At 42.1% G+C, this 19,753-nt stretch overlaps 2 protein-coding genes across 3 annotated transcripts in view; one reads left to right on the top strand and one right to left on the bottom strand.

The window, feature by feature from the left end:
- The window catches only part of Znf398 (zinc finger protein 398), a 28,288-nt gene extending 9,693 nt beyond the window's left edge, over window positions 1-18,595 (bottom strand). Inside the window, exons 1-4 of one of the 2 annotated variants that reach the window (XM_031381742.1) lie at window positions 18,344-18,595; window positions 13,425-13,820; window positions 1,019-1,145; window positions 544-657 (exon numbers count right to left, since the gene is read on the bottom strand). In XM_031381742.1, the coding sequence (XP_031237602.1) occupies window positions 544-657; window positions 1,019-1,145; window positions 13,425-13,820; window positions 18,344-18,367 (661 nt within the window). In that variant the 5' untranslated portion in view covers window positions 18,368-18,595. The remainder of the gene's footprint in view (window positions 1-543; window positions 658-1,018; window positions 1,146-13,424; window positions 13,821-18,343) is intronic. The other variant, XM_031381743.1, reaches the window with a different exon arrangement.
- Znf786 (zinc finger protein 786) overlaps window positions 1-19,753 on the top strand; it is a 46,065-nt gene that overhangs the window by 6,931 nt on the left and 19,381 nt on the right. The window contains exon 4 of the mRNA XM_031384010.1: window positions 17,984-18,694. Coding sequence (XP_031239870.1) covers window positions 17,984-18,694 — 711 coding nt within the window. The remainder of the gene's footprint in view (window positions 1-17,983; window positions 18,695-19,753) is intronic.

The raw sequence follows: 19,753 nt of genomic DNA, 5'->3' as shown, positions 1-19,753 counted from the left end.
AAAAAAAAAAAAAAAAAAGAAAGAAAGAAAGAAAAGAAAAGAAAAGAAAATCAAGCATACTGTTTGATCATTTTCATCAAAAAAAGTACTGAATTAAATATATACAAAAAAGAAAAAATATATACCTTAAAATAACAGAAGGGAGGGGCTATCAGTGGTACAGTAAGTACTTCACTAGCATCTATGAGGTATTGATGGGTAAAGGGCAAAATAATTTTGTAGCTCCCTCTAGTATTTAAATATCCATTCAAAGTGAAAATACTTTTTAGCAGGGAATAGCCTAAGCCTTGCTTTCTTTGTGTTGAGTCCCCTTCTCTGACTTAAGAAAAGGAGCTTAAGAGTATATAACCAGGGCTGGAGAGATGGTTCAGGGGTTAAGAAGTCCTAAGTTCAATTCCCAGTAACTACATGGTGGCTCAAAACCATCTATGGTGGGATCCAATGCCTTCTTCTGGTGTGTCCCAAGACAGCTATGGTATATTTATATAATAAAATAAATAAATATTTTTTAAAAAGGTATATAAAACCCTTTCTCTTACTTACCTTCACTGGGGTCTGCAGGAATCTCACTTGCTTCTGGCCTTGGTTGGTCATCTGTACTGTGTTCTCCTTCTGGTTGAATCTGAGATAAAACATCAGGTTGATTCATGGCATAATCTAGAATAGGAAAAATGGAAAACAGGCATGACAAAGGGCTAGATGAGTATGACAACTGCCATCAAGGCAGCTGAATGTTTGAGGTCCACAGTCAGGGAATTATTTCTTTTAGAACCTGTATTACTTCTTTCCATCTATCCACCTCCAACTATTTATAACAGCCACCCAAGAAAGCAGGTAAAAGAAATGGAATGTATAGGAAATGCACATAGTAGGCTTGCTCTGTCCTTCTTTGGCCTAAAACCAGATTCTGCAGTGTATGAGAATATTGAGAATGAGGACACTGGAGAAAAAGGAAGTGTCTGAGCCCTCCTGGTACTGTGGCAACTCATTCAGAAGGTGCTCGCTCACTCAGCCTCACCCATGGAGATGAGAGACTCGTAGTTGCCCTTCATGATATTCTTGTAAAGTTCCTTTTGCCATTCTTCTAATTTTTCCCACTCTGGAGTGGAAAAGTAGATGGAGACATCATCAAATGCCACAGGCACCTAAAATTATAATCACACGAGTTAGTTAGTCCCTTCCAGGCATCCAGTCACCCAATAAATCCTTTCCTCCATTCATTAGCTGTTTTACTTAGTTCTTACAACATAAAGGGAGGTCAATAAATATTGCAGGGCCAGTGAGATGGCTCAGTGAGTAAAGGCACTTGCCACCCAGCCTTGTAACCTGAGTCCAACTGCCACAACCCATGGTAAAAGGAGATAAGTGACTTCTCCTAGTACTTTACACACGTGCTGTGGTGCACTAGACACGCACACACAAAAAAACAGATGTAACTTAAAAATACTTAAAAATATTCTAAGCCAGAGGCAGGTGGATTTCTGAGCTCAAGGCCAGCCTGGTCTACAGAGTGAGTTCCAGGACAGCCAGGGCTACAGAGAAAACCTATCTTGAACAAACAAAACACAAAAATTTTAAATAGCTTATGCTGTTTTTCTTTTAGTTTTTTAAATACTATTTTTATTGAGAATTTTATACAATGTATTTTAATCATATTCATCCCCCAACTCCTCACAAATCCATTTCTACCTTCCTACACACACAACTTGTGTGTCTGCTCTCCCCATCCCCTCTCTCAAAGCCTATTAAGTCTAATTTGTATACTCAAATATTCTTGGGTGTGGAGCCTACCTTGGAAGCATGGTTGACCTACTAAGAATCATTCATTCTCTTTCTTTTAATATTCCATTTGTCAATAATAAAACCCTAAAATCCTGATACAAACACAAAAAATAACATGACCTGGAAACCTCCCTGAAGCACATTTGGCTGCCTTGTAAACAGTGTAAAAGCATCTCAGTGCTACACATTAAAACTTGAAGCTGGGACTGGCGAGATAGCTCAGCGTGAAAGAGCACTGACTGCTCTTCTGAAGGTCCTGAGTTTGGATCCCAGCAACCACATGATGATTCACAACCACCCGTAAAGAGATCTGACGATGCTGTCTGAAGACAGCTACAGTGAATTATGTAGGAGCGAGCAGGGCTGGAGCGAGCGGGACCGGCAGAGGTACTGAGTTCAGTTCTCAGCAGCCACATACATGATAGCTCAGGCCATCTGTACAGCTACAGTGTACTCATACACTTAAAATAAAATAAATAAAACAAATCTTTAAAACAAAACAAAACAAAACAAAAAAACCTTCAAGCTGGCTGGGCGGTGGTGTCGCACACCTTTAATCCAGCGCTTGGGAGGCAGAGACAGGTGGATTTCTGAGTTTGAGGCCAGCCTGGTCTACAGAGTGAGTTCCAGGGCAGCCAGGGCTACACAGAGAAACCCTGTCATAAAAAAATCAAAACAAAAAACAAAAAAAACAACCAACCAACTAAAAAAAAAACTTCAAGCTGTACCATCATGTCACCTGTCTTGATCTGCCATTCCTCAAAAACACCATTCCTTAGAATACCTGATTTCTCTAGTTTTGTGTTTGTCTCTAATTCTTCTAATCTTTTGCCAAGGAGATTTCCTCTTGATGCAGTTTCTCCTGAATATGGAAGACAGAACATTCCATGCCTCATGACTAAAAGCCAATAAGACTATTTTAGAATAGCACAGATTGAACTAAAATTAAATTATAATCTATGTATCCTAAGTCTTTTTGAAGCTTTGCATATTTTCTTGCTGTTTCTTTTACAAACGTCAATTTTACTCCATATTTGTTTTGTTTTAGTAACTATGTAAAATCTTTCTTTTCCTTTTCCTGTTATGTGGTTCAAGATGTCAAGTCTCAATCATAACCCTCACCTTTTTGATGTCTTATATGATTCAGTTTATATAAACACATGTCTATATAGTAACTGTGCTTGTACATTCTTGGGCTGGGGTGTAGCCTCAGTTGGTAGAGTATTTATCTAGCATGTATAAAACTCTGGTGTTAGGGGGCTGGAGAAATGGCTCAGCGGTTAAGACACCGACTGCTCTTCCAAAGGTCCCTAGTTCAAATCCCAGCAACCACATGGTGAGATCTGACTCCCTTTCCTGGAGTGTCTGAAGACAGCTACAGTGTACTTATATATAACAATAAATAAATAAATCTTAAAAAACAAAAAAAAAAACTCTGGTGTTGGCCTGGTGAGAAGGCTCACTGACTGCTCTTCCGAAGGTCGTGAGTTCAAAACCCAGCAACCACACGGTGGCTCACACCCATAATGAAATCTGATACCCTCTTCTATGTACTCATTTATAAATAAATCTTAAAAAAAACCAAAAAACAAAAAAAACCTCTGGTGTCAATCCCAGAACTACATAGGACAGTTCTGGTGGTATGCTCTTATAATCCCAGCACTAAGAAAAGAAGCAGAAAATTAAAGATCATTCCCATCTAATAACTTGGAGGTCAGTCTGTTACATGTGAATATCTCAAAAAAAAAAATAAATACATGTATCCTTTTTAAGTGGGGGAGGGACAGGGCTTCTCTGTGTAGCCCTGGCTGTCCTAGAACTCAGTCTGTAGATCAGGCTAGCCTTGAACTCAGAGATTCACCTGCCTCTGCCTCCTGAATACTGGATTAAAGGCATGAACCACCACTGCCCAGCTTCACATTTTCTTTTATACATCTCACCACTTGACAATACAACTTCATGTTTTACAAAATTGTTGTACTTGGTCAATTCATTTACAAAAGCAAGTTTCTTCAGTGGGTGAAGGGGCTGTGGAAGGATTCCCACTAGGTTTTTGCCTCTGTTCTTATATACTGGCTCTAGAAATAGAAAAGCTTTGATGTCAGCACCAGTCCCCATAACCACTGAACTTCCTGCCATTTTCAAGAGCATGCAGAAGGAGCTCAGAAAGTCCCCTTCTCAAGACTATCTGGAATTATTTCTGTAACAGTGTCTAGCTATATAGTTTAGGCTGGCTTCTAATTCTCCATTCTCATTCATTAGCCTCTCAAATACTAGGATCACAAGCAATTGCTATTCACTTGCTTAGGATTTTGATTTTTGAATATGTTCACCTAATCTTTTCTTCTGCATGTCTTCCAAAAACATACTACTTTATCTTACTTTCTATTTTCCACTCAAAATTCTCACAGGGGAAAGAAGATCCAGGATGTGCCACTTGCTAACTTTATACTCTATTTTTTTGTTTGTTAGTTTTTTGTTTTTCAAGACAGGGCTTCTCTGTGTAGCCCTGGCTGTCCTGGAACTCACTCTGTAGTAGAAGTAGACCAGAGTGAGTAGACCTTTAACTCAGAAATCCGCCTGCCTCTGCCTCCCAAGTGCTGGGATTAAAGGCATGCGCCACCACTGCCTGGCCTAATTTTATACTCTTAAATGAAATGTTTTATCTATTTTTCTTTTTCAAAACAGGGTCTTATGACGACATAGCTCTGGCTGTCCTGGAACTCACTATGTAGACCTGGCTGACCTTGAACTCATAGAGATCTGCTTGCCTCTGCCTCCCAAGTGCTGGGATTATAAGAATGTACTACCACACCTGGCTCTGAATTTTTTAAGATTTATATTTTATTTATGTGTATGTGCACATGAATACAGGTGCCCTTGGAGGCCAGAAGAGGGTGTGAGACCTGAAGCAGAAGTCACAGATGGTTGAGTCACACTGTGTGGGTGCTAGGAACTGATTTCACCTTGGGTGCTCTGAGAAGCAGCACGTGCTCTTAAGCGCTGAGCCATCTCTCCATACCTCTGGTTCTTTTTTATGTGTCTCTTTCACTGTCTCCTTCAGGCTCTTCAATTTGTATTGATGAAAAGGTTTTCTCTTCTAGTCTACTGTAACTCACTGTAGTTTGTTTTCAGCTTGACTACATGTTTCTTCTCTGATGCATTCATTCAGCCTGTACTTTTTTTTTTTTAAGATTTATTTATTATATGTCTAAGTACACTGTAACTGTCTTCAGACACTCGAGAAGAGGGCATCAGATCTCATTACGGATGGTTGTGAGCCACCACGTAGTTGGTGGGATTTGAACTCAGGACCTTTGGAAGAACAGTCAGTGCTCTTAACTGCTGAGCCATCTCTCCAGCCCCAGCCTGTACCTTTCTTTGAACTACTGTATCTGTTTTTCTTTTGGTATCTTTATGACTTCTAGCTACATGTTTTTAGTTTGGCTTCTTAAATTTTAATATCCCTGTTTCACCCTTCTCCACTGTTTCCTTCAATATTTGGTTTGAGTTCAGCAATTCATTCTCTAACTAAAAAAAGAAGATGTCACCTAAATCCACAAACTACCTATTTGCTGTTTTGGAAAGAAAGAAAGAGAACAGAAGAAAGAAAGATATGTAAGTGCCCAGAGAATGCATCATATTTAGTTCTGTGCTATCTTCTGCATTTCTACAACCAGATTCCAAAGCTACAGTTCTCACTATAACTTCTAATTCTTGTGGTTTGGGGTTTATAAGAACTTCAGTTTTTATGGAATTAGTATCTTGCAGCATCATTTCTTCTAAGACTTATAGTTTTGTACTAATTCCCCCTGAGCTCTTCAAGCAAAACTGAATATTTTCTTACTGAGTTTGCTTTTCACCAGTAGGCATTTGAGTGCATTTTATAGAGCTGTGTGTGTATTACTTCTATATCCACTTTCAGAATCTGATAATAGTTTTATTTTACTCTTTGACACTTGATAACATTTTATTTTATTTTATATTTTATTTATTTTATTTTTGAGAACAGGTCACACTATGTAACCCTGCCTGGCCTGGAACTTGCTATGAACTCACTCGGAGTCCTGGGATCAAAGGTCTGCACCAGCCACTTGATACCATTAAAACTCTTAAGAATCTGTCAACACACTCACTCTTCCAGGATGAAAGTTGTAAGAAAAAGTGATGAAAAAAAAATGATGGTTTTCTATTTTTCAGTTTTCTTTCCAGAAGTTTTCCCCATTTCCTTCTTACTAAGACAGGACCCGCAGCAGGCCAGAATGTGCCAGATTCACACACAGGCTTGCCACAAGGTAGAGAAGGACACTCACATCCACTCAACCCATCTCACCAATCAGTGGGAGTTCAGCAACGAGGCACGAGGTTAAATGATGTGGTTCCATCCTGGGAAGTTTGGTTCTGCCCATCATACCTGCCAGGATTCCCAACAAACAAAAGATAAAACAAGCAAGAAAGGGCAACAAGGACCAGAGTAGGGAGGAGGCAGAGTAGCAAGGAGAAAGTGGAAAAGGGAGGCACAGTGGCAAGATGGAGAAAGGCAAAAGAGGTAGAGTAGAAAAAAACTGAAGTACCAAAGGAACCAGAGAAGTGAGGAAGAGCAGCAAGAGGGGCCTCACAGCAACAGGAGGCAGAATTCTGAGAGCCGGGCTGCTGCGGCTGCGTTAGGTGGAATTCCCAGAGAGTACGGGAGGAAGAGAAGATGCCACTGAAAAAAGCCCTTCTTTCTTTCTTAGTGGACCAGCTCCCCAGGAGGACTACCTCAGACTACTGTTCTTCTCCCTCAACTTCCTTATTCAATAATGTTTTGGTTTTTTTTATTTATTATTTCAGATAAGGTCTCATTATATAGCCTGGCTAGGCTGGAACTCATGGTACTTCTTAAGTTGGCCTGAAATTTATGATCCTTCTGTCTTGGCCTCCAGAGTATTGGGGTTATACAGGTCTATGTCACCACTCTTCACTTCATTAAGTAAAGACTAGTATCTATTTAGTTGCCAAGTATTATCTAATATAACAGAAAAGATTATGGAAGATGGTTTTAGGGAACAAGGAATTAACCTCTAGAGCTCTAAGCTTTGGGACCATTACTTACAGTCACCCAGAGTAGAAACAACTGCACTACATACTGTATCCACTACATACAAAGCTCCCTTAAGCACCAAAATTAAAGTATGATTTCTGTTTAAAAAAGGCATATGATCATAGGTAGTTGGTAACAGAGACAGGAAATTTTACAAACAGATTTCTAATAGAGGTGGGATGACCTTAAAAGAGACAGAATTTGGGTCTAGTCTCTGAGTTTGAGACAATCTCATATTAAATTATTATTACTCTGCATTTTTGTTGTTTCCTTGTGTTTTGTTGTTTTGGTTTTTCTAGATATGGTTTTGCTATATAGCTCAGGCTAGTCTTGTACTCACAGCAATCCTTCCGCCTCAGTCTCCTAAGCATTGGGATTACTGGTATATAATACTGTGTTTGGCATTCCCACATTAAATTAGAGAGATTTCCTATATGAAGTATACCTCCTATGTGTCTTTTCTTATAAGTTTGAGGATGTACTCCAGGAAACAAATGAGTAAAAAAGTATACTGGTGCTAGAACACACTGCGTGTCATACATAAGGAATGAGTAGAGCTAGTCCTAGCACAAGATATGTACAGCAGGCTAAGAAAGCAATGAATCCAGATCAGATTTAAGATTAGTTGAAGAGAACAGGAGAAGCTGCAGTCCAGTTTTGTCCCTGGAACTTGTCCTGCACTCTTCCTGCAGTCAGGTAACTGGGACCATAGTCATTCCAGTGGAGAGTGAAAGAAACCTCATGGTGATTTAAGCCCTACTTTCTCTCTGACCCTAAAGGAACTGCTGGCCCTAGAAGGTTGGGATCAATCTTGTCAAGTCTATGTGTTACATTTACTTTTACCAAAAAAATAAATAAATAAAATAAAATAAAAGTATATATACATATATCAGCACATAAAAGCAACTCTGAGGTTCCTAATGGCAGTTGAAACAGTCCTATGTGGTCACCAGAAAACAAGCCATTCCTCATATCATGGGATAAACTCCTCATCCCTCTTGCTGTTTGTAGAGGTGAAGTGCCCCGTGATCATGTCCAACTTTTTGTTTTTTACTGTCTGAATCATGTTCCAGCTGCTTGACCCTACTGTGTGGGTTCAGAACTCGTTTGGGCATAACAACTAAGTCTCTCTTTCCAGATCAGTATAACAAAGGAGTGATGTGCAATTAAAAGAGAGAGAGAGAGAGAGAGAGAGAGAGAGAGAGAGAGAGAGAGAGAGCGCCCAGAATATGAATCCAGGTCAGAGGATACCAAGATGTCTTAGAGAAAAGAGAATATGACGTACAAGATCCACAACACGTTCAGACTTGAGAATACAGTAACAGTATTTGGTAGAAAAGGAACATCAGAAAAGAAGGCACAAGAGCTGTGACTCTGATCCCTTAGAGATGGCTGCAAGGGAAGAGATGGCCCAGTGGTTAAGAGCACTGACTGCTTTCCCAGAGGACCAGAGTTTGATTCCCAGCACCAATATGGCAGCTTGCCAGTAAGTCCAGTCCCAGAGGATCTAACACTCTCTTCTGGTCCCCAACAGTCACCAAGCACAGTGCACAAACATATACAGGCAAAATTACTATACACAAAATAATAATAATAATAATAATAATAATAATAATAATAATAATAATAATAATCTGCAATCTTAACACAGACATTCTCAAACCTTTTAGTCTCAGTATCTTTAACCTCTTAAAAAGTTCACAGACTTAAGACTAAGAAAATGGAGCAGCATGTGAAGTGCCGATGCTTGTGACAAGCCTGACACCCTGAGCTTGATTCCTGGAACAAAATGAAAGCGCAATGAGAGAAACAATGAGACTCTGCCCTAAAAACAAGGTGGAAGGAGAGAACTGACACCTGAAAAAGTTGTCTTCTGACCTCTACACATGAGGTGTGGCAAGTGTGTGCCCCATGTGATGAAATGTAATTTTCAAAAAATATGCTCATTAAAATAAATAAATAAATAAATAAATAAATAAGACATTCATTAAAAGCAGGGCCTAGTACATACGAGGAAAGCACTCTACCAACAGAACCATATCTCCCAATCCAAATTTTCAGTATGTTTTCATTAGAACTAAACACATTTTAATTTCATAATGAAATACCTGAAATTGTATTATTTTATATATTCTTTAGAATTTAAGACAGTTTAAATGTTACATATTTCTCTAGGTATTACACTAACTTAACTGCTAAATTAAAACTAAATTAACTGCTATTCTATTAATAAAAACTAAATTTAAGTGATTACCAAAGGACATCTGAATATATTACCAAAGGGCCCAAAATATGCAAATAAAATACACAGTACGGAGTACTATATCAAGACCCAGTTCTGTCTGCTTCTGCCTCCCAAGTGCTAGGATTAAAAGGCGTAAGCCATCATGTCCAGCCTTTTCACTCTTTTTTTTTTTCTTTTTTTTTTTGAGGTAGTCTCTGATAGCACAGGGTAGCTTCACATTTGCTGTATAGATAAGAATAACCTTAAACTCCTGATCTTCTCTCCATCTCTTGAGTGGTAGAATTACATGCATGTATATGTTATCATATTCAGTTTTATATAGTGCCACAGCTTCATGCGTGCTAGGCAATCTCTGGCAATTGAGCTATATTTTGTCCAGTGTGTGTATGTGTGTATGTGTTGGTATTTCTGTGTAGCTATTACTGGCCTGTTACTTTTAGTAGATCAGGCTGTCCTTGATCATGCATAAAATCTTCTGCCTGAGCCTCCTGAATGCTGGGATTACAGGTATGTGCTACCATGCTTGACTCTGGTTAAACTTCAAGCCTTCATTTCTTTGTAAAATAGTGAATAAAGTTATCAGATCTCTCCTTAAAGGGTTATTATACTAAGTGAAAATATAAGAACCCCATCAGAGCACTTAATACTTAATGAGACTCTAGCTAATACTCATGAAGAAAAGTGTTTGAAATTCCCTTTGCTATGACACCTTGGATAACTGTATGATTTACTAAAGTTAGTAATGGTTATATCCCCACCTCATACACCAGGATGCTAGGATTTGATAACAATAAAACCCCATACTCTAAGTAAAAACAACATGAATAATATATATTATATACAATTAATCATGTAAAAGGTTTTGTTTTTGTTTTTCTCGAGACAGGGTTTCTCTATATAGCCCTGGCTATCCTGGAACTCAACTTTGTAGACCAGGCTGGCCTCAACACCTACCTCTGCCTCCCAAGTGCTGGGATTAAAGGCATGCACCACCACCGCCTGGCTCATGTAAAAGTTATATATTTCTTTTTTTTTTTTTTTTTTTAGATTTTATTTATTTATTATATGTAAGTACACTGTAGCTGTCAGACGCACCAGAAGAGGGCGTCAGATCTCATTACGGGTGGTTGTGAGCCACCATGTGGTTGCTGGGATTTGAACTTATGACCTTCCGAAGAGCAGTTGGTGCTCTTCCCCGCTGAGCTATCTCACCAGCCCTATATATTTCTATATAATGTATATATGCTTATAATATATATATCTGCTGCAGTATTAATAAATTCTCTCTGGAAAGATAAGGAGAAAAATAACATTTGCTTCTGAGGAGTCCTAGAGTGTATTCTAAGCTTCTATTCTCATCTAAACAACTTTTTCTAAATGTATATAGTTATTTCACCTGCATGGATGTGTACCATATTCATTCCTTGTACCTGTGGAAACCACAGCAGATCCCCTGTAACTGGTTGTGAACTTCCATGTAAATGTTGGGAATAGAACCTGGGTCCTCTAGAAATGCAGCCAGTGTTCTCTAGCCCCTTACTTTTAATAGTTCTATACTTACACCTAAGAAAAAAGAAAGAAAGAAAAAAACAACAAAGAAATTCTATTCCTATTATTTTTTTTCTCACTTCCTATTTACTCTACAACTATGGTATTCTGTCTTCTTTCTCCATCTTGCTACTCAAACAAATTAGGTTAAGATCTCCTCCGACAGCCATGTTGCCAATCATGTTCACTGTTCTTCTCTTTCTAGACCTCCCAGTGTGGTAACTGGCAAATTACAATCTACTTGAAATGCCACTGTAGCTCTGTGGCACCTCCTACTTTCAATTTGTTTTCCTACTACCTCACCAGTATGTTCTGCTGAGGTTCCTTTGCTCACTCCTCCCTCTACTTCTGAAGCTCGATCTCTTGTTATCCATGCTCACTAGGGCCATCTCTTCCATCTCATAACTAACAACACAATCTCCATGTCAGTGGTTCTTCATCCTTCCTTGAGCTTCTTAAACCTAACACTGCCAAGGGTTCACGCCTTCTACCTCCTGAAATATTATGATGGAGCACAAGAGTGCAGAGGCTCCTCCATTTTATATTCTTACTGAAGCTATTCTAGGTTTAACTAGAATCTGACCTCCTTGATGGAGAATACCATAGAACACTACCCAACTTTATTCTAGGAACCAAAGGTAAAAATGTCCTAGCTAACTTATCTTAGTTTTCCTTAAAACTGCCTGTTTGTACGGAACTCCCTCTACTTATCCAAGCTTCTGTTAAAACTACTTGCTACAAACTGGGTACTTCTGCAAAGTTCTCCTGCAGCTGTTGAGCCAAGATGCCAGGATGTAGTTTCTGCCTTTAAAAACACCCATGGACAGGGGTCGGGGTGGGGATAGGGGTTCTTAGTGAGACCTTCTCAGGCAAACATTTGGAAATAGAACAACACTAGGAAACACCTGTCTTGACTGGGCAATGGAGGCGCATGTCTTTAATCCCAGTACTTGGGAGGCAGAGGCAGGTGGATTTCCGAGTTTGAGGCCAGCCTGGTCTACAGAGTGAGTTCCAGGACAGACAAGACTATACAGAGAAACTGCCCCAACCAGCAGGGGAGAGGGAGACCAAAAGGCAGCTGTCTGATCAAGCCCCAAAAACTTTACTTCAGGGATGGCAATATAAGCACAAGCAGGAGAAAGCTTCAAGGGAGGGGGAAGATTCCACCTCCCATCCCCCCCCACTCCCCCGCAGGGGAGTGGGGAAGATTCCCGAGACACTGGAGAGGGGAAGAGCCTGTAACAAGGGAGGGAGGGGGAAGAGCCAGCAGCAAGGGAGGGCTGGTGGCAATCTTCAGTTCCTGGAACCAGGGTCACAATGTCCTCCACACCCACAAATGTTAGACTACACTGTTTTCTCAGGGCTGTAAGTGTAAACTAGTTATTTCTCACTAGGCCATGGTTAAGGCATGGCCATGGCTCCCGGCAAGAAAACCTGTCTCAAAAAACAAAATAACAACAAAAAACAAACAAAAAATAAAATAAAACAAAAACAACACCTGTATTAAAGTATTTAAATGTGTTTTATGTGTTACAGTTTTTTTTTTTCTTCAGAAAAATATGTAGAACAAGCAAAAATGTATTTAAGAAATACTTGTAGATTCCAGGTATGGTGCCCCATGCCTGCAATCCCATTACTTGAGAGGCTGAGGCAAGATTCTAAGTTGTAGACAGGTGTGGGCTACATATCAAAATCCTATGCCCTCCAGATAGATAGATAGATAGATAGATAGATAGATAGATAGATAGATAAACAGACACATAGATAGATATGGAAAGAGAGAGAGAAAGAGAGGGAGGGAGAGAGAGAAAGAGAGAAAGAAGGGGGGTGGCTTTGGGATTTTTGAGACTGAGTCTCTCTATGTAGCCCTGGCTGTCCCAGAACCACTGTGTAGACCAGGCTGTCCTTTAATTCACAAAGAACTTTCTCTGCTTCCAGAGTGCTAGCAATAAAGGCATGCCTACCCCCAAAAAATCTTTTAAAGAATTTTAAAAAGTCTGTGTCTATTAAAAAAAATGTATGAGTGAACAAGTATGCCTGGAAACTAGGCCTATTACTGTCAAACAGTGATCATCAGAACTTGCTGTTTTGTGAACTAGCTCTTCAGAAGACAGAGCCAGCATCTCAACATAATTGCTCTGTGGTGGCCTAGACTCACAGGTAACCCTGGCCCTTGTAATTGCCACTAACTATAATCCCACATAGAGTCTTCCCTCCAACTTTTCACCAAAATTGTCAACAAAATTTAAATTAACTGACTTAAATGAACTCATTGTTTTTTTCATGGAGATTGTGGCAGTTTAACAAAGAGAGAAGTGACTCATACACATGTAAAAGTGAAAGAAATTAAGAGAAAATAATTAATTTGCCAGAGAGCCAACTATGGATTAGAAAGAGTTTTCTCATTGGAAGCTTGACACTGTAAATGTGTACTGAGCCACTGGTGTCCCATGCCTGTAATCTTACCACTTAGGAGGTAGAGGCAGAAAATCAGTAGTTCAAGGCCAGCCTGGGTTATCTCAAAAAGAAAGAAAGAAAGAAAGGAAGGAAGGAAGGAAGGAAGGAAGGAAGGAAGGAAGGAAGGAAGAAAGAAAGGAATCATTAACACAGTATAGTTCTCAAAGAGACAAACACCAAACACCTTCAGAGTTCCACTAACCTAAGAAATTCTAAGAGGAAATAAAAATATCTATGTGCCCGCTGGCCTCTTACTACAAGTGTCTGAGCTAGTGGTACAAATGCAGTAACCTAGAAGTGGGGTATTACCTTGGGGACATCTCCTTTAATACCTGGGGGCAGCCGCAGGATCCAGAAGTTCCTGTTTCTCAACAAGTTTTCCAGGTTCTCCAACCGCCGCTGAAGCAGCCCGTACTCCTGCAGCAAGGTCCCCAGCACTGCCCACTTGCCATCCAGCTGGTTCCCAAGCTCTGTCACTGTCTTTTCACAGCCTGCTAGTTTCTTCTCTGCTGTGCCTGTCCTGCCTTCTAGGTGGAGGAGTCGCCGGCTGTGGACCTCCACCTTCCTCTCTATGGCCTGTACAGCGGCCACCACTGTCCACAGGGAAATGGCTGCAGTCTGCAGATGTGCCTCATTTGCTGCTGGAGGTGTAGGAAGAGGAAGGGGCTGCAGGGATGTAAGGCATTCCGAGTCCCATTCAGAAGTCTACGTGCAATGGAGAGATGGGACAGGACATTGAGAATTAGAAGGAATCCAGACTCTAAACTACAACCAAATAAGAACTACTTCACTCCCAGGCAGTGGTGGCACACACCTCTAATCCCAGTATTTGTGAGGCAGAGGCAGGTGGAATTCTGTGAGTTCCAAGTCATCTGCTCTACAGAGCAAGTTCCAGGACAACCAGGGCTACAGGAAGAAACTGTTGGGGAAGCGGGGAAGGTGGAGGACACACACACACAAAACTGCTTAACTGTCCAGCTAATACCGACCACAATAGCTTTAGTGCATTTACAGTGCCTGTGTCCACCCTTGTTGCTCTGAAGCCTGTTGCCATCAAAAGCCAAGGAACTGTTTTGATGGTTCAAGGATGGATTAGGAAAAATAATGAATAATAAATTGGCTTCTTAAGGCTAGTCCAGCCTATTTCTTCTAATATAAGGCCCAGAAGTTGAGGTTGTTTATTGCATTCTCTATCTCTGAAAAAGGCAAATGTATACAAGAATTCTCTGGTTTCACTGACCAACCTCAGGGCTCTCTGACAAATCTCCTATAAATTGATACACTAGCCCTGTCTATCATTCAGTTTATACACTATAACTGTACCATAATTTAATAAGCTGAGGGTATCTAGTCTAGAGAAAATATGACAACTACTTTCAAGTATTCAAGGGTTATGAAATAGAAGATAGAACAGGTTTGTTTAATCTTATACTCCAAGGACAGACTAGAAAAATAAGTGGAAAATTTCAGACTGGTAACAATGTTTGAATTAGATTCCTTCCAAGAAAGTCACAGGCTATTTGTTCACTGTTGAATGTACTTTGAAACAAAGAGTATCATAAAAGAAAGAAATCCGTACAACAAATAGGAGGATGGACTAAGCCTAATTCTCTGAAGCTGACAAACCACTCTCTGGCCAGAGCCTGCGGTTTCCATGTCATGCATTATCTTATTCTCATTTCATCTGGTCTTCAACCCATTAATTATAACTGTAGCCCTATGATGATTCCATTTGCTCCTGGCCTACCACCTGTACATGGCACTGCTTGACCACTTCAGCCACTTTCAACCCCATTTCACTCCTGTCGATAAGCCTCACTTGCTCAGCTGGCTAATTTGAATGAGCTGAACCATTCACATTTTGTTTGCTTCTACAGTCAGGTAAACATAAAAAGAAAACCAAGCAACCTTGTGAGATGGTGTCAGCATACACCAATGGTCAGTGCTCAGAGGGGGCACTTGACACTACCTAGTACCCTCCAGGCTTCTAGAAACTCTCAAACTAATGTGCAACAATAACTAGAAAAAGACTGGGCAATCAACCAGAGAGACGGCTTAGTAGATAAAGGCACTTGGCAAATAAAGCCTAGTTATCCGAGCTCAGTCCCTGGGATCCAAATAGCAGAAGAAGAGAATCAACTCCCCCAAGTTGCCCTCAGCACTGAGGAAACTGAGTCAGGAGAATTGCTGTTAAGTTTCAGTCCAGTCTGGCTATAGAGTGAGTACTAAGCCAGTAAATGCTACAACAGCAAGACCCTAACCCCAAGTCCTGATCCACACCTCCCACCCAAATCTAGTTAAAATACATATTTTCATTCAGTAGGTGTGAAACGGAGATGGTGTACTTTAAGTGAGCTCTTAGGTCATGGATGATGCCGCATCTACTGATTCGGAGAACACACAGGGAGGGCAGAGACTTATCCAAACAGCAGCCTTACTCTCCAGAGATGGCATGGTATCTTACTCTAAGTAAACTGAAGTAAGCCAGGTAGTGGTGGCACACACTGTCATCATTCCCAGCACCAGGAGGGCAGAGACAGCTGGATTTCTGTAAATTCAAGGTCAGCCTGGTCTACAAAGAGAGTTCCAAGATAGTCAGGGATTCACAGAAAAACTCTATTTCCAGAAGAAATTGAAGTAATTAGACCTAAACTCTTCTTCATCATTTTTTTTTTCCCAAGACAGGGTTTCTCTTTGTAGCCCTGGCTGTCCTGGAACTCACTCTGTAGACCAGGCTGGCCTCAAACTCAGAAATCCGCCTGCCTCTGCCTCCCAAGTGCCGGGATTAAAGGTGTGCACCACCACCACCTGGCTTTCTTCAAATTTCTTCCCACACCAAACCAATCAGTAATAATACATGCTTTCTTCCTTTTTAAAAGAAAAACATTTCATCTTATTTAAAGCCAGTCTTTCCACTTGAATGCTGAATATCAACCCTCCTAACATATAAGGTACATTAAAAAGCAAAACAAAAACAGTTGGTGTGATGGCACATGCCTTTGATTCTAGCACTTGCAGAGGCGGAAATAACTTCTGTGAGTTCAAGCCAGCCTGATCTACACATTGGTCAGTTAGGGTTACACACGTGAGACTCTGTCTCAAAAAGACCCAGTAGAAGTAGTTGTAGTGGCAGTAGTAGTAGTAGCAGCAAAAAATTGTCAACAGTAGTGAAAAATTGTCAATGAAGTGCTCAACAGAAATGAGGCACCTACACCACTGCCAAAATCCCATGGCTCAGTGACCATTGAAGAAGGGCAGAAGATTCTGAGATGCAGGGTTGGACTGGATCCAAAGAGTTTCTTCTGGACATGACAGGACTACTGCAGTCATGAATTCATATCAGCTGTGGCTGCCTGCATGAAATCAAGCTAGTCAACACTATAGCATTGAAAGGGAGGGTGGATTCATGAGCTCCCACTCATAACTGCAGAGTTATGGACAACTGACAGCTTCTGGGGAAGGGAAAGTCCAATTTTTAAGAGTGTGGCCCCTGGTAAATCAACCACACTCCAGTGGACGGCTACACCAAGGAGTATATGAGAAGCACAAATTGGATCTCATGGATCATTTTAAAAAAAGAACACAAAACTGGGGGACACTATGAGGGAGGGAGGAGTGAATGTGGGAGGAGTTAGGAACAGTAGGGTAAAATGATCAAAATACATTCTATTAAATTTTCAAAGAATAGAAATATTTTTAAATCACTTAGATTTATTTATGTATATCTTTATATGCTTATATAATGATATCTTATATAATTATGTATATTTATTTATATATATGTATCTTGCCTTCATGTATATATGTGACAGCATGCACATGCCTGGTGCCCTCAAGGGTCAGAAGAGGGCTTCAGATACTTTGGAACTGAACTTACAGATTGTGGTTAGCCACCATGTGAATATTATGAACCAACCCAGGACCCTCTGCGAGAGCAACTGATACTTTTAACTGCTGAGCCATCTCTCCATCCCCTAAAATATTTCTTAAAATTAAAATGAAGAAACATTAGCATTTCCAAATTCTTCTTCACACAGCAGACTTGCCCCTGGTCAGTACCATAGCCACTGATTCCATGTGATTATTGAGGACTATAAATGTGGTCAGTTCAATTGAGATGTGCTGTGTATAAAATCTCATTAATAGTTTTATAATATCACTATTAAAATATTGTCATACACTGGGCTAAAATAACATTCCACTGAATTCACTGAAATTAATTTTCTCTTTCTTTTTAACTTTTCTTTTTTTTTAAAAGACACACATTCTGGCTACTTGACCAAGCATAGAGTAAAATTTCTGACCCTCCCTTCTCAAACTCCTGTGTGCGCGCGCCAACGTGCCACCATCACGGTTTAACCTCCTAAACATGACTACTCGAGAACTAAAAGTCTGAGCAGTTTTCAGCATATACCTATAGCATACACGATGGGCCCTACTATCTAAGGGTTGGGGGGGGTGGGCTTGGAAAATTAAACTTCAAGGGGAAGGGTGGTATTCCCCTCGACTCTATGCCGCCACCCCTCCCCACTGCTACCCGGGTTTCTTCTTCTCTTTCTTACTTCCTATCTCCTCCTCAGCAGACCCGCCTGACTTCTGACTTAGGGGAAAAGTCTTCTCTGAGCCGACCCAAGGCTTCTGAGGCGGCAAACAAAAGCAACACTTTCCGGTGAGAACGTTCCGTTCAACCACCATTCCCTCTTCCTTAATGGCTGTGTGCAAGATACCGAGCCGGTTGTCCTGGCAGCCCTGGCATCTCTCCGGTGCACGCACGGCTGGGCCCACTGCAGGCCTGCGGCGGACGAGCACACGCACGGCTGACGGGCTAGCTAAGCCTGCGCTCGGTCGGCCTTCCACGGTCCCCGCAGCGCGCCAGCCTGCCCCGGTGCCACGCTGCCCGCGCTCGCGCCGTGCGTACGGACACACCTTGGCTTCTCCCTTCGCCGCCTCGCTGGGGACTGTCCCTCCGCCCCGAGCCAACGACAGCCCTCCCAGCTGTACCGAACGGCACGAGACGACGCCGCGGCCAGCGTGTGGGGGTGAGCAACGTCAGACCCGGGTCCCCCCCACCCCGGCGTCGCCCGGCGCTGCGGTCCGCGGTGGCCCTTCCCGGCCAGCGACCGACCGTCGCAGACCCGCGCGGGCGACAAGGCCCGTGGCCGTGCCCAGCCCCGGTCCCCACCCCCGAGGCCCGGGTGACAGAGACGCCCGTGCATCAGCGCCCTTACCGGAGCGGCGGTCGCCTCGGCCATGGCCCTCCGCTGCCCGGTCCCGTCCCGGGAGTCGCCACCACACGCAGGCCCGGCGGCTCAGTGCGCTCAGCGGACGGCGAGAAGCGGCCTCGCGTGGCTCGCTCTGACAGCGCTCGCGCGGCAAGCCGGCTTCCGGGGGGCGCGGGCACGCCGAGGAGAGGAGAAGCTCGCAGCCTACGCCGCACCGGCTGCAGCCGCCCCTTCGCTGGCGCTGTGTGGGCAGTGAGTGCGCTCTGTCTGCCTAGACGCGCCCCCCTCCCCTCCGGTCGGTCCTCCCGGGCCAGCGCGCCCCCTGGCGGCCCCCGCATCTGGAGCGCCCTCCCAGAGGTCAGCTTCTGAGAAAGAGTTTTTGGTGAAGGCGCAGACCCAACCAAGCTACTCTGGGTTTTTCCCATCCTTCTGGGAAGATCCAGCAGATGCTAGGTAGTTTAAAGCCCAGGGAACGGTGTCTGGACTGGACGATAGTGTGATTTACTACCAAAGGAGAAATGAGTGAGCTAGGTGGGAAATGACGGAGTTGTTATCATTCGTAGAAATTACAAATGTGGCTTGTATTGGCACCAGAGATTCGGATTATTTGGATTATTGCCTCTCTTGGGGTTGGATGAGAAGGGGCATTTTTTTAATTGAGATTTGTTTCTTTTAATTTTATATTTATAAGTGTTTGTCTACACTTGGGTGTCTAGTGCCTATGGAGGCCAGAATAGGGTGAAGGGTCACCTGGAACTGGAGCTACACACAGTTGTGAGCCAAACCCAGATCCTCTGCCGAGCTCACTCACCAGCACCGAGAAGTGGACTATTTGAGCCAACAAAAATAAAGGTTGTGGTTAGATCTGCTGGATCTGCACTAAGGACCAAGGGAAGACAGAGTTGTGTGTTTAACAGCATTTCTCTTCTCAGACCTTTATTTCAGTAAATGAATCCATTCAATGCCGTCAACAGTAGAGTGTCTATAATTCCCCAAAGCATAGAGATCATCCTGTTGGGCCACTACCACTTGAGTGTCCTGTGATGTTTTATAGTGTACATACAAAACAATACCTTATGTGTGCTTTGACTTACTTGAGCATGAACTGTAGTCAGATGGTGCATAGGTGGAAGTTACAATTACCCTTCTCTAAACTAGAACGTCACTATGATGGAATGAACTAGAAAAAGAAGAAAAAAGAGGAGGAGAAAGAAGAGAGACAGAGAGAAATACTGACCTTCGGAAAATAATAAATGATTTTATTATTAAAAGACATAATTTTCAAATATGGTCTTCGGCCTGGCAGTGGTGGCACCCACCTTCAGTCCCAGCACTTGGGAGGCAGAGGCAGGTGGATCGCTATAAGTTTGAAGTCAGCCTGGTCTACAGAGTGAGTTCAAGGACAGCCAGGGCTAC

Source organism: Mastomys coucha, unplaced genomic scaffold (assembly GCF_008632895.1).
Source record: "Mastomys coucha isolate ucsf_1 unplaced genomic scaffold, UCSF_Mcou_1 pScaffold20, whole genome shotgun sequence".
NCBI lineage: Eukaryota > Metazoa > Chordata > Mammalia > Rodentia > Muridae > Mastomys > Mastomys coucha.
The sequence above is the reverse complement of the archived record's forward strand: the minus strand, read 5'-3'. Positions and strand labels throughout refer to the sequence as shown.